Source organism: Bubalus kerabau, chromosome 11, assembly GCF_029407905.1.
Source record: "Bubalus kerabau isolate K-KA32 ecotype Philippines breed swamp buffalo chromosome 11, PCC_UOA_SB_1v2, whole genome shotgun sequence".
NCBI lineage: Eukaryota > Metazoa > Chordata > Mammalia > Artiodactyla > Bovidae > Bubalus > Bubalus kerabau.
In genome coordinates, this window is record NC_073634.1 from 105,637,183 (window position 1) to 105,650,628 (window position 13,446).

Genomic DNA, 13,446 nt, shown 5'->3' on the forward strand with positions numbered 1-13,446 from the left:
CTCGGTCAACGAGCCAGGCTGGCAGGTGCTGGGTTGGCAGCACCTGGGTGCAGGTGCTCAGCTTTCCCTTCCGACCCTGCAGAGCCGGGAGGTGGGAAAAGCTGGGGTCTGACCTGAAAAGCCCACCCCGGGGACACACCGTCACTGGCGGCCCCCCACCTGACATCCCTGCACAAACGTGGCATCCCCCCCACCTGACATCCCTGCACGAACGGAGCGCGATGGGGACAGCTCTAGGCAAGCATCTCACACACTGAGAGCAGAGACTAAACCAGCGAGGACGAAATACACCTTCGGCTGTTTTAATATCTTGCCTGGGTCACCAATTTCCAGAGAAAACACAAGCAACGTCCGAGAATGAGAACCATGACCAGAGCCGGGGGAGAAGGCCACCCTTCTGAACCAGAGATGGTGGCATACCACTGATTAGACCCAGTCGCCTGGAATGAGGTTATGTTAACATCTACCACCAGCAGCCACAGGACCGTAATTTATGGCTGAAATTCCCAGGAGAAGGACTAAAAATAAGGGCATGTGTGCTCAGCTCTATCTCTTTGCAACCTCACAGACTGTAGCCCGCCAGGCTCCACTCTTCTTGGGATTTCCCAGGCAAGAATACTGGAGTTGGGTTGCCACCTCCTTATCCAGGGGATCTCCTGAACCTAGGGATCAAACCTGGATCTCTTGTACCTCCTGCCTTACTTAGCAGGCAGATTCTTTACCATTGTGCCACCTGGGAAGCCCCCACACTACACTTGACCTTAGACAAAAAGCCGCTAGGGTGAGCTGAGACCAAGGAGAACGCTTTTATGCTAAGTGAAACTTGAGAAACTAGAATTTCAACAAGCAAGGTCAGAAGGCTGCCTTCCTTGGGAAGCTCGGATCTCTGGGGTTAAAAACCTCACGTCCAGAAGGCCCTCTGGTAGGAATGAAGCACAGAGAAGGCTCAGGGCATGTCACTTGGAGATGGTGACCACTGTGAGTCACCGACGGTTTAAGCAGAGAATTGAGTTCTAGCTGCCCCCTTGGCTAATTCTGGGCAGAAAAAACAACGCCTGCTCACATGGCCCTAGTATAAAACGGCCATGGAGTCTGCCACCACTGACCACGGAAGTTTAAATGGTTTTTTAGCAGCTGAGAAGTTATTTTTCCAAAAGCCCAGAAGGGTTTTCAGTTGTTCTGCAACCATGTGCAAGTAACAGGAGCTCCCAGGCAGGCAAACCTGCGTGCTGGGCGGCCTGGCCCCATGTCATGAGCAGCGCCCCCTCTGTGCCCACCGGGTTCATGGCTGCGTGAGGAGCGCCGTGTGGGGCCCTGGGGAGCCAACTTGCTCTGTTCCACACAGCTCGAGTCAGAATAAGTTTAGGAGGTCAGACCTATGTATCTCAAAATCCGGAGCATGGGACAAGCATCTCCCCAACCCTCCGTCCACAGTGCAGCCGCCAAGGGCCCAGGATCAAGAGATTGGGACGAGCGAAGATGGGGCCCTGGAGTCCTGTGCCCGGTAAATGTGGGAAGAGGGGACAGCAGCGCGGTTATTAATTTTGCGGCTGATTTGAAAGGAGGAGGTGTTGGCAGCACCCGTGAGGACATAAAAGAACATAAATGAGTCTGCGGAGGTCGCGGCTGGGACATCACATCAGGAGGCCCCGAGGGGGCGGTAAGAGGAAGTGGCTCCGTGGGGAGATGCTGACATCTGGGTCTACTCTCTGGGCTGCTGGCGGCGGCGATGGCTGTGAAGACGCCCCGCGATAACCATGCTCCCCAGATGGACTCGCAGCTCCCAGGCCAGCGGAGCGAAGGCAGGAGTCCCAGAGAGGGGCAGCAGGTGTGGCCGGGCCGGCCAGCTGCCGGGAGCACAGGGCAGAGTCCCCAGCAGAGGAGGTCCAGCCCCTGGAAGGGCACTGCCTGCCTTCAGAGGGAGTGATGGGGGGTGGTCTACACTAGGCTGGCTGCGGGGCAGGGTGTTCTGACAGTGACATCTGCCAGCCCCGAGGTGCAGGGGCTCCGCCTCCGTGACCAGGCCTGTGGGTCCTTACCATACTCTCTGCCCCTGCAGGATTTCTGGAACCTTCTGGGTTTCATCTGGGGAAACCCCGGCAGGGTTTCCAGGACTGCAGCTGGTCCCCCAACTGAGGTATCTGAAACACCACCAGGTTCTGAGAAGGGAAACCTGAGTCGTCCGGGCGGCCCCACAGGACAGAGGGGCAGCCGAGTCTCCTTCTCCCAGACCAGTCAGTGGCCGAAACTGTTCAGGGCCGCGCCCCACTGCGCGTGCGGACTCGGGGGACCCTTCTGACCCAGGGCAGTGTAGGGGGAAGGCATGCCCTCCGCCCCACGTCACTCCCGGGAAAGGAGAGTCACTCCTCGGGGGCTCTTGTCCCTCCAGCTCCCACCCTCCGGCTGGCAGGCCCTCGCCCTCGCGTGGACGGATTCGCTTCCCACCTCAGGCCCCGCTCGGCTCTTCCTGGGGAGGGCCTGGGCCAGTCCCGTCCCCGCCACACCTCTGCCTCCCCAGGTCTGGACGTGGTCGGGGCGTGTTAGGAAGCCCAGCTGTACCCTCAGAACCCTGTCTCTTTCTCCTCCCGTCTGTCTTCTCTGGGTTCAGGACTCGGGGGTGACGCGGTCGCTCCCCACCCCCCAAGTCTGCGCCTGAGGTGCGACGCCGGCCACGCGGGCCGCAGGTGCGTGGACGCCGGCATGTGAGGTGGCAACGTGGTGCTTCCAGGTTCAGGCAAACTTTCCCTTCAAGCCCAGCTTCGGTGGAGAATCACCGAAGTTTCCGTTTCCGGTTTCTGCTGGGCGGGCGGCGACGCGGGCGGCCAGGCCTGGGTGGTTCCCACGTGCGTCCTCCAGCAGCCGGGCGCTCCTGTTTCCCCGGCAGCGTCTCCACAGCCCACTAATGAGCCCCTGTTAGTGGTGATGAATGTAAATGCATTCTTTGTTATCCCTGCGAGATGGGGATTAGTGAAATGACAGGACTTATTGCTTCTGTGAGGAAGATATGATGGTGGTGGTTGTTGTGTCTTTAATTCTGCAGCAAGTGGAGGAGTGTAGAGCTACCTCGTCTAAGGAAAGAGAAGGCTGCGGAGGGAAACATTAGCACAAAGCACTGAAGACTGAAGCTGCCAGGGTCTGGCTCCCTGTACGGGAAATGCAAGTGTGCGCTCAGTCTCTTTTGTATCCACCAAAAAAAAAAAAAGGAAAAATAAAAACCAAAACAACTCTGCCTCTTGACCACCAGTGGAAAGGCCCCTTGGGTCTGGGTTTAGCATGCAGAGGGAGAGAGGGTTGAAGAGGCTGCGCTGCTGACTGTGAAGATGGAGGAAGGGGCCTCCGGAAGCTGGGAAAGGCCGGGAAACAGACCGTCCCCAGAGAATGCCTCAGGAAGGAATGCAGGCCTGCCAGCACGTGACTTTAAAAGTCCTGACCTCCAGGACTGTGAGAGAAGAAATAAGTGTTGTTCCAAACCGCTGAGTTTGTTTCAGCCGTGATAGAAAACAAATAACTAGGCAATATCCCGAGATGCAAAGCCACGGAGGACTCGAGCGTCCGGTGCCCAGGGGCGGGAGGGCGCCTTAGTTCAGTGCCACGGGCCTCCCGGGCATAGGTTCCCTCTGACCTAATCAGAAGTGTCTGCAAACCCCAGGAGGGTGCCTTACAGGATCACTGAAAGGCATGCAAATCTGAAAACCACCTAAATATTTACTTTTCACAACTTTTTAGTTTAATAAAAAAACTCAAAGGTACAGAACATTTCCAAGAAGAGACAAGGAATTTCCGCCTCCCTTTGCCTGAGGTTTACCCCATCAACACTGCCTCATCTGGTTGGTCACTGTCTTTCTTTCTGAACCACGAAATGCTTTGTCAGGGAGAATTATACAAATTACCCACCCAGTCCGTGGGATGGAATACCATGCAGCAACATTTAAAATGACATAAATCTATTAACTTGTTATCTTATTCACTCATTAGAGCAACAGATGTTTTCCAGGGGGCCAATCACCCCCGTCCCCCATCTCAACAACGGGGAAGCTGGGCTCACTGGAGGGTGAGTGGGCTTGAGCAGGCGTCGGGCCTCTGTCCCTGCTGGCTGCCCCCACGGCCCGTGCACATGTGAACATCCCACCCCACGCTCATGTGAACCCGGCACCCGGGGTTTCTGTCCCCACCTCTCCACGGAGACGCCCGGGCCTCGTGGCTGCTGCAGGGCAGGGCGGGCACCCCGGGATCTGAACCAGACGGGGAAGCACCAGAGCTCGCACTGGCTGACCCTGTTCACCAGCCGGTGACACGCACAGACTCGCCCGCCCAGATCATCGTGTCTCCCTCCTCTGATCGCCGCGCCCGGGGGATCCCTTTCTGCCCGCCTCACTGGAACTTCACCACGGGGTCCAGGACACCTTAAGGAGGGCCTAGGGGGAGCCAGGCCAAGCCGTCCTCCCCAGGCGGGCCCTCAGAGCGGGGATCAGGAGTGAGCAGCCTGTTCAGAAGCGGCAGGAGGAGGAAGGAGCACTGGGCAGTGAGGGTGTCCAGCCAACGTGCGCACTGACTGTCTCCACGGCCCCCTCCTCCTTCTGGGTAGGCCTTCTTCATAGTAAGTGCCTGTTCATAGCAGACGTGATGACGCGCTTGTGCTCACCGCACAGAGAAGCTACATACAGCCCTTTACACAAGGATGGGAGATATGGGCGAGGAGAATACACCGCCCTGGGGAGGAGCCCAGAGGTGAGCCGGCATGCCTGTGGCCTGAGCACCTCGTCCCTTCTCTGGGGCTCATCTGTGAACTCGGGGAAGCGCAGAGAATGGGCTTGGATGGAGGACACGCTTTCAGAGCTTAGGTCACAGAGGGGTCTGCAAAGATGACCTGGTCCAGCCTCCCCTGAGGACCCATGGCCAGTCAGTCCTCAGGTCTGCAAGGCTGTCTGAGCCTCCTAGCTTCTGACTGCTGACCAGATCAGAATCTTGGCCCCTGGTGTTTTGGGACAGGAGGTGAAAAAGAGGTGGGCAGCTCTGGGCCCCTCCTGGCTCCCAGCTTTAAGTGACAGTGAGCATTCTTGAGAAAGAGGCCCGCTTCACACCCTCAGCGAAAGGCATACGTTCACAGACTTTGCCCCCCAGCCCCCCATTGCTTGGAAGCCAGGATGACCAGCTGGGGAAAAAAACCAGAGCCTTTGCCTCCCAGAAAGCCTGGTTTCCATTTCCTGGTGGTCTTTCCCAGTTGGAGCCCCCAGGTGCCCCATGAGCCTCACACAAAGCAGTCTCTCTCCAGAGCCTGGAAGGTTCTGGGAGTCACGGCCAGCAAGGCCTACCTGCTATCTCCTTCTCGAAAAATGGCTGGATCAAATCGCCGTATTTGGACTTGTCCGCCACGGCTTCTTTGAGCAGTTGCCCACAGCAGACTAGAGGAGAGAGGAGCAGAAAGAAGCCCGTTAAATTTTAAATAGAAGGAAGAATGAGAAGGAAAAAACAAAACGAAGACCCAGTGCTGCCTGCTGGGGGGGAAAAAAAAGGTCACTGAAAAAAATATAAAAGGGTTTTTGAGTGTGGGCGTGTGTCCAAGTGAAAGAAGTATCAAAAAGGAATTGGAAATAAAAAAGAAGCCGAGGAAGGATGCTGTGGAATGAAAAAGAATGCATTTGGAGAAGGACATGTTAAAAATGGACGGCGTGGAGACAACGAGGACCGTCACCACCAGAGAAGGACCCGCAGGGGACGCCGGGGAGTACAGCCCGAGGCCCCGGGGGGTGTTGGGGGTGGACACACTCCAGCAGAGAACCACGTGGACCAGCGTGATGTCCACGTTCATGCTGTTATCACTCAGGGGGGGTGGGGACCCTAGAGTTTCCATGGCCCCCTGTGATGACGAGTCCACAGACACCATCAGGCTGCACAACAAAGGGACGCGCAGGTGCCTTTCTGCCACGAGCAACCGCTGTGTCTCTAGACCCCTGGGGCCAACACACAGGGCACGCCCGTTACCAAGCGTGGGAGGAATAAACACAGCTGCCCTCTCCTCGGCTATGAAGGCCCTGGCAGCCAGCGCCGGAAGGGTGCAGCCACGGTCTCATGGGTTGTTAGTAGCACAGGCTTACTTTTCTTAACTTTAAAGCTAAGGACTTGACCTCCTACGTTGAAGAAATTGAAATCTTACAGTTAAGTGGATAAAGTGAATGCTAAGGATGACGACCACCAAAGACGGATTCCTCTGAATGACATGTTAAATTCTGTGTAGCAGCAGTGACCGTGTGCAGAGTGGCTGCGGCTTGGCTCGCTAATGAGGAGTAATAAAGGCAACCAAGACCTTTCCCTACGCCAAGCGCTGCTGCGGTCATGCTTGGCATTATCCAGCCCTCAGGCTGACTGCAGCTTTTAGGTAAGGAGAGGCACTGTGTACTGTCCTAGGTCACCCGCCAGTGAGTAGCAGAGCTGGGATTCAAACCCAGGTCTGTGTGACACCAAAACCAGGCTGAGCCTCCAGTTCTGACCAGGAGGGAGGAGCAGGCATCCTGTTTCCCTTCTGTCATAAAAAGCCATAAAACTAAACAAAATCTATGAGGCAACTCTTTTCAGGCACTTGGTCAGCAGACACGTGGGGCTGTGATCCTTGAGAAAGGAAACACACAGAGCGGGACTCACTCACCCTGGATTTCGACCTACAGGTACCACCCATTCCATGGCTAGGGAGAAGTGGACCCCAGACATGGCAGGGGGACACAGCGTTGGAGTCTGGGGCCTCGAGGCAGCTGGACTTTGTAGGACAGAACAATGGGTGGGGCTGTGGGGGGAGGCCTAGGAACCTGCAGGAGCGTTCCCTGGAGTCACTGATCAGTGCCAGACTGCACGTGTATCGGGCAGGCTCCACGGGGCCTGGGGGAGAAAGGCCACAGGGTAGCTGGGAACTGCCTGGGGGTCCACACGGCACAAGATGATGCCGGCCTCTGATGGCCAGGGTCAGAGACCTCACTAAGCGCCGCAGACCCACGCTGAGACTCCAGGAAGGCTGTGCTTCAGGTGTGAGGACGCACAGCCCCCAGAGGAAGCACACCTCATCCCACCTGGTGGGCGCATGCTAAGTCGCTTCGGTCGTGTCTGACTCCTTGTGACCCTGTGTGCTGTAGCCCGCCAGGCTCCTCTGTCCATGGGATTCTCCAGGCAAGAATACTGGAGTGGGTTGCCATGCTCGCCTCCTGGGGATCTTCCCAACCCAGGGATTGAACTCGTGTCTCTTACATCTCCTGCATTAGCAGAAGAGTTCTTTACCACCAGTGCCTCCTGGGAAGCCCAATCCCACCTTAACAAAGACGAAAACTAAGCCTCAATGAGGTCAAGCTGATCCTCCAGGAAACTGACTGCCTGTTGGAACTCAGCTCTTTTTCGTTTGATATTCTCAAAGCAGGACCACACAGTCGAGACTCTCAAGAACGTGAGAACCACAACGTCCAGGATATAATAAAAAACAATGCTTGAGATCAAAAACAACAACAACAACCAACAAACAAAAACTATCAGGAAAATGGGACCCCTACAAGGAGAGACAACAGGTCAGAGTATCATAGTTAAGAGATCACATGGACATCAGTATTTGCACATAAGAACTATAAAATGGCTATTATGAATATGTTTAAACTTGAAAAGATAATTAAAATGAATGAAAAGATGTGGAATCTCAGCAGAGAAATGGAAACTATAAAAAAGCACCAGATGGAATTTCCAGAACTGGGAAATACAATAGTCTTAAATGGAAAACATCACTGAATAAGCTGCAATCAGTGAAGCTGAAGACATGAAAACAGGCACTAGAAAGCATTCACATTGAAGCGAAGAGAAGGTGGGCAGGGGACTGGGGGAAAAAAAAGAATAAAATTTCAGAGAGCTGGAAGGCAATAGCAAACAGTTTAACATACATGTAACTAGAGTTCCAAAAAGAGGAGAGAGAGGGAGGGAGGGATGGGGGGAGAGAGGGAATATTTGCAAAAATAATGGGAGAAAATTTTCATAATTTGATAAAAAGTATCAACCTGTAGATCCAAGCAAAAAGAACACAAAATAAACCGCACCTTGATACATTATAGTTAAATTTTTTAAAACCAGACAGAAAATATTAGAAGCAACTAGGAGTGGGTGAGATGCTTTATATATATAGGAGAACAAAGATAAAAAATAATCTCTGAGTTCTCATCAGAAGCAATACAACGGAATGCGTCAATGCAACAATGAAATGATATCTTTAAAGTGCTAAGAGGGGGGGAAAGCCTGTCAACATAGATTTCTATATGCAGCAAAAACATCCTTCAAGAACGAAGGTGAGATAAAGACATTTTCAGACAGATGAAAGCTGAACTTCACCAGCAGACTTGCACTACAAGATATGTTAAAGGAAGTTCTTTAGGCTGAAAGAAAATGATATATCAGATGGAGACTTGGATCTAAACAAAGGATCCAAGAGAAGTGTTGATATTGAGTATATATAAAAGCCCTTTCCTCCTGTCTCTTGACTTAAAAAAAAAAATGACTCTTTAAAGCAAAAATAATTACAATATACTTTAGCGTTGGTGACATAGGTAGGAATAAAATGTGTGGCTACAATAACATGAAGAAGCAGAGCAAGACGAAGGGAAAGACTGCTGCCGGGCTCTCCTGCTCCCCACGAAGAGGTGCAGCCTTAATTCAAGACAGACTGTGACGGATAGCGTGTAACTCCTAGAGCAACCACAAATAAGGCGAGGCAAGGAGATACAGCCAGAAAGGCAATGGAGGAAATAACGTGGATCACTAGAAAGCGTTTTTGACCAATCCAAAAGCAGGCAGGAAAGGAAGAACAAAGAACAAGGACTTCCCTGGTGGTCTGGTGGTTAAGGGTCCGCCTACCGATACAGAGGACGTGGGTTAGAGGCCTGGTCCGGGAGGACCCCACATGCTGCAGGGCGACTAAACCCGTGCACACGCTCTGAGCCCAGGCTCTGGAGCCCTCAAGCCACAGCTAGAGAAGCTCACAGGCAGCAATGAAGACCTAGCACAGCCAAAAAAAAAAAAACACACCACACAAATAGAAGACAAAAAATCAGAATGGTGGACTTGAAACCAACCATATAAAAAATCACCTGAAAGGGAAACGGACTAAACAGTTAAAAGGCAGAAAATGCCAGGCTGAATTTTTTTTTAAAGCAATTATGTGTTGTCTACAAGACACATATTTAGAATATAAGACACGGATAGTTCAAAAAAAAAAAGAATAGAGGTTATACTTATCAGACAAAGTGGGCTTGGAGAAAATGAGTATTACTGGAGAGGCAGAGGAGTGCTTCCTAGCCATAAGGGGAGATTGCACCAAGAAGAGGCCACGCTCCCTTATGCACACACAGCTTCAGATTTCAGGACGCAAAGACCGGCAGAGAGAGAGAGAAACCAGCAGGCAGAGCTGGCGTTTGTAACGCACCTCTCTCAGCTACTGACATAATAAGCGGAGAGAAGTCATTAAGGACACGGAAGAAATGATCACACTATCAGACACCTCAGCCTCACTGACATTCTTAAAGCACGATATTCAACAAAACCAGTGTATATATTCTTTTTAAGTGCACATGTATTTTACCAATATAGACGTGTGCTGGGCCATAAAAAAAGTCTCAATAAATTTCAAAGGGCTGAAATCATATAGGGTATGTTCTTTGACCTCAAGAAAATTAAAGAAACGAAAAACAGTCTGGGAAATTCCCAAATATTTGGACAGTGAGCGGTATACTTCTAAATAATGCATGGGTTAAAAAAAAAAAAAAAAGAAAGAAAGAAAAAAAAGCCGCAAAGGAGATTAGAAAATACTTTGAACTGAATGATAAAACACAGCATATTAAAATTTTGTGAGATGCAACCAAAGACGTGTTTAGAGATAACTGTTTAACATTAAGTGCTTATATTGGGAAAAGTGAAAGTGCTAAGTTGCTCATTTTGTCCGACTCTCTGCAACCCACAGGCTTCTCTGTCTGTGGAATCCTCCAGGCAAGAATACGGGAGTGGGTTGCCACCTCCCCTGGAGAAGGGGCTCTTCCCAACCTAGGGATCAAACCCGGGTTTCCTATATTGCTTTGCATGCATGCTTTTCCCATCTGAGCCACCAGGGGAGGCCCACTTACACTAGGAAAGAATGGTTTAAAACCCCTGCCTGTAGCCACCTCACTCTACAATGGGCTAAGACAATACTGCAACAGTATCCTCTCCCTAGAGGGTGGAAGCACTGAGGCTTCAGACACGTGTGACCTGGGGCTGTGCTGGGATAAGCCCCACCGCCTCGCCTCATTCCTCCCCTCCCCCAGCTCAGCAGAGCCCACCTCCAGCCTTAAGTGCCTCTTCTTTTTTCTGCACTTTCCCTATCTGTGTACCAAATAAAATGCACTGCGTATCACAGGCATGCAGTGAGTAAAATTAATAGTATTTTAATAAAAGTCTTGGGACTTCCCTGGTGGTTCAGTGGTTAAGACTCTGAGTTCCCCATGCGGGGGGCACAGGTTCAATCCCTGATCAAGGAACTTAAGATCCCATATGCTACTCACTGTGGCCCCCCCTAAAAAAAACTTCATGGTTGTTTCTGGTTAGAAAATCCATGCTCAGCGCAGGAAAAAAAAATCAGGATTGTGTAACACATCACTCTACAGAGATAACCAGTTTGGTACCTGGGTGTTCCTTCAGATGTTTTCTGAGCACAGACTAACACACTTCTCTGAACAAAGATGAGAGCATCACCTCAGCTCTATTGAGTGACTTTGCTTTCCACTCCGCTCCCAGGTAACAACACTTCAGGGACTTGGAGTCACTTTACAGGTTTCTGTTTAAAGCTGCCCACAGCTTACTTAACTAGCCTATTACGAACAGTCTGGGGTCACCTTTATGTTTCATCACGCATCCTTCACATCTCTTGTTGAGTATTTGGGGGAGCGTCGCAGCAGAATAAAGTCCTAGGCGTGAAATCACAGGGCCAAAGGATGAGCGCGGGTCATATGTTAATCAGTAGTGGCCTTTATCTCACAAAAGGTTGTGCCTGTTTATATTCTCGCCAGCTATACACAGGAGTCTTTCAATAAACCTTGTGGGAGTGAATGTGGCTTGTTTGTTCTGAGATGTTTTCCCACAAGTGAAAGGATCATAAATGTGAAAACCCAAGGCAGGGGATGGCGGTGGGGGGGGCCTCTGGGGGCAGAGCCCGAAGTTCCTGGAGCTTTGGGTGCAGACAGGTCTCGGCAGAGAGACCCCACCCGACAGCTCAGCGCTTGCCTCTGCCAACCACAGGTCCCCTATAACTAGCTCTACTGAAATCTCACGACGTCTTGGGTTTCTCAAAAACACCTTTGAGAAATGTGAACTTTGAATCGGTCTCCAAATGCTCAGTTATTGAAATAAGCCCCAAATGACTCTTCTGCTATCAAGCAAAAACCAGCGTGAGTTTTTCTATTTTCTGTTTGGAAAACTCTAGGCGAATCTGATTTCTTTACGAAAACAATTTAAATTAAACAACACTTTTCTTGAACGAGCCTGTCCGCATAAACCAGCTTTGGCCCAGTGACAATTATCTAAATTGCTTTGCACGATATTAAGGTGTCACTTTAGTGGTTTTCAGACCCTCCCGCTGCCATTAAGGCTCTTCTCACTTCTCACATTAAGGCTCTTTTCACATGTCTTCACCTACCAAGAAGCACAGGCATGTAAATAAACCTGTGGGTGTGGCCACAAGTAGAGTGGGGCTCATTCTTTACAAAGAAGTCATCCCGAATGGCAGCTGGAATTCTAGTCTTATAGTATTCTTAAGAGGTAAACACAGAAGGAGAAGGAATTATTTGAATAATTATAATTCTGTTTTTTAAAACAAAACTTGGATACAAGAAAAGCATACCTTTTATCATAAAGTATCCAGACTATTTTTCCATGCTAACCAAAATGGAATACTGCTATTTAGTCATTTTACTAAAACACTCACACAGCTATTACTATTTTTCCATACTTATCAGAATGAGCATTCAGTTCTCCACCTTCAACTTTTGTCACTGATTCCTGGCTGGGAATCTCAGTGGCTTTGGGATTTTAAGTTGGAGACCTAACTGAAAAGCACTTTTTATTCAAAACCCGAACCTTCTAGGGGGGCAGGTATGTATTTGTGTGTCGGTATACATGCATATCCGTATGGTGTGCATGTGTCATTTGGGGCCATAAGCGTGCAGATTTATATATTTGGGGTGCAGGTCTCACGTTGCCTGAGTAAGTAGGGGCTACTGCGGCTTCCGCAGCATGTGAAGTGGGAGGGGGCCGGTGCCTCCCACCCCCTCCCTTGCAGTGTGTCTCCTACAAGCATCCTTTCTAGCCCTTTATCCTCCTGAAACCTGACTGGCATCCAAGACCACCTGGGACCACTCCAGGAAAGACCTGGAGAACTGATCTCAATATTTTCTCTCCTCCTGGTAAAATATTTATTGAAACTGTGCTGAGCAAGAAGCCTTCCTCTGGTTCAGAAATTGTCTGCCTGCAAGCACGCTGACCTGGGTTGGGGGAACCAAATGAGACTGGAGAAAATAAATAAACAGCAGGTCCACATTATGCAAGAACTCCGGCTTTGAGGGGGATGGCGGGCGAGGGGGGAGGCGGGGGGCGCCTCTGGGGCAGAGCACAGAAAAACCACTGAGCCAAAGGACATAAAAGATGAGGACCAGAAAAAGGTCCAGCATTTTGGGCTGCAGACATGTTTTTATTGGTTAATGTTTTCATGGCCATGTTCTTTAGGAGGCAAAAAACCTTATCCCTGCAAAGATGGATTAACTGGAAACTGTTCGGAGCAGAGAGCAAGAAAAAGAAGTGATGCCGATCCCCTCACTGTTCCCATGACACGGGAGGGCCCTGGAGAGCAGGACGCCGTGGAAGGTTCTAGAAGTGGGGCAGCAACCAGGGCACTCACCGTTGATGAGGCCGTATTTCTGGGCCAGGAGGGCGGCCTGCAGGCTTTTCCCGCTGCCCACAGGCCCGCAAAGCAGCACCCTTGGGGTGAACGGGGCATTGGATCGATGGCTGGTTTGGACGTAGGTCAGAGCTGGAACGAGAGGAGAGCAGGATGATAAACCAGGCTCCTAGAGAAAGGGGGCCAGCTCCCAACACCTCTGCGTGGGCTCTTTTAGCAACAGTAATTATTTCTCTGTTTTCAGCCCCGGGGAAACCCTCTGGGCATCTGCCAAGTGACCACAGGGTGAAGTGACCAAATGACCCCTCAGGCCTGGGCACCAAGGCGGGAGGGGACAACAAGAGGCACAGAGGCTGCCCTCGGAGCACACCGTCCTGGGATCCCTGACACAGCAGGGCTCAGCGCTGCCCTCATGGCCCCCAGCACTGCTGGGGGTACTGTTGAGGGCTGGTCCTGGGACACAGAAAACACACTAAATACTGGTCTGGGGAACTTCTCTGGGGTCCAGT

The 13,446-nt window shown here is 51.2% G+C and overlaps 1 protein-coding gene across 5 annotated transcripts in view; it reads right to left on the reverse strand.

The window, feature by feature from the left end:
* The window catches only part of AK8 (adenylate kinase 8), a 145,051-nt gene that overhangs the window by 75,485 nt on the left and 56,120 nt on the right, over positions 1-13,446 (reverse strand). For all 5 annotated transcript variants that reach the window (XM_055541492.1, XM_055541491.1, XM_055541493.1 and 2 more), the window contains 2 exons: positions 12,938-13,069; positions 5,313-5,402 (listed from right to left, as the gene is read on the reverse strand). In XM_055541492.1, coding sequence (XP_055397467.1) covers positions 5,313-5,402; positions 12,938-13,069 — 222 coding nt within the window. The remainder of the gene's footprint in view (positions 1-5,312; positions 5,403-12,937; positions 13,070-13,446) is intronic.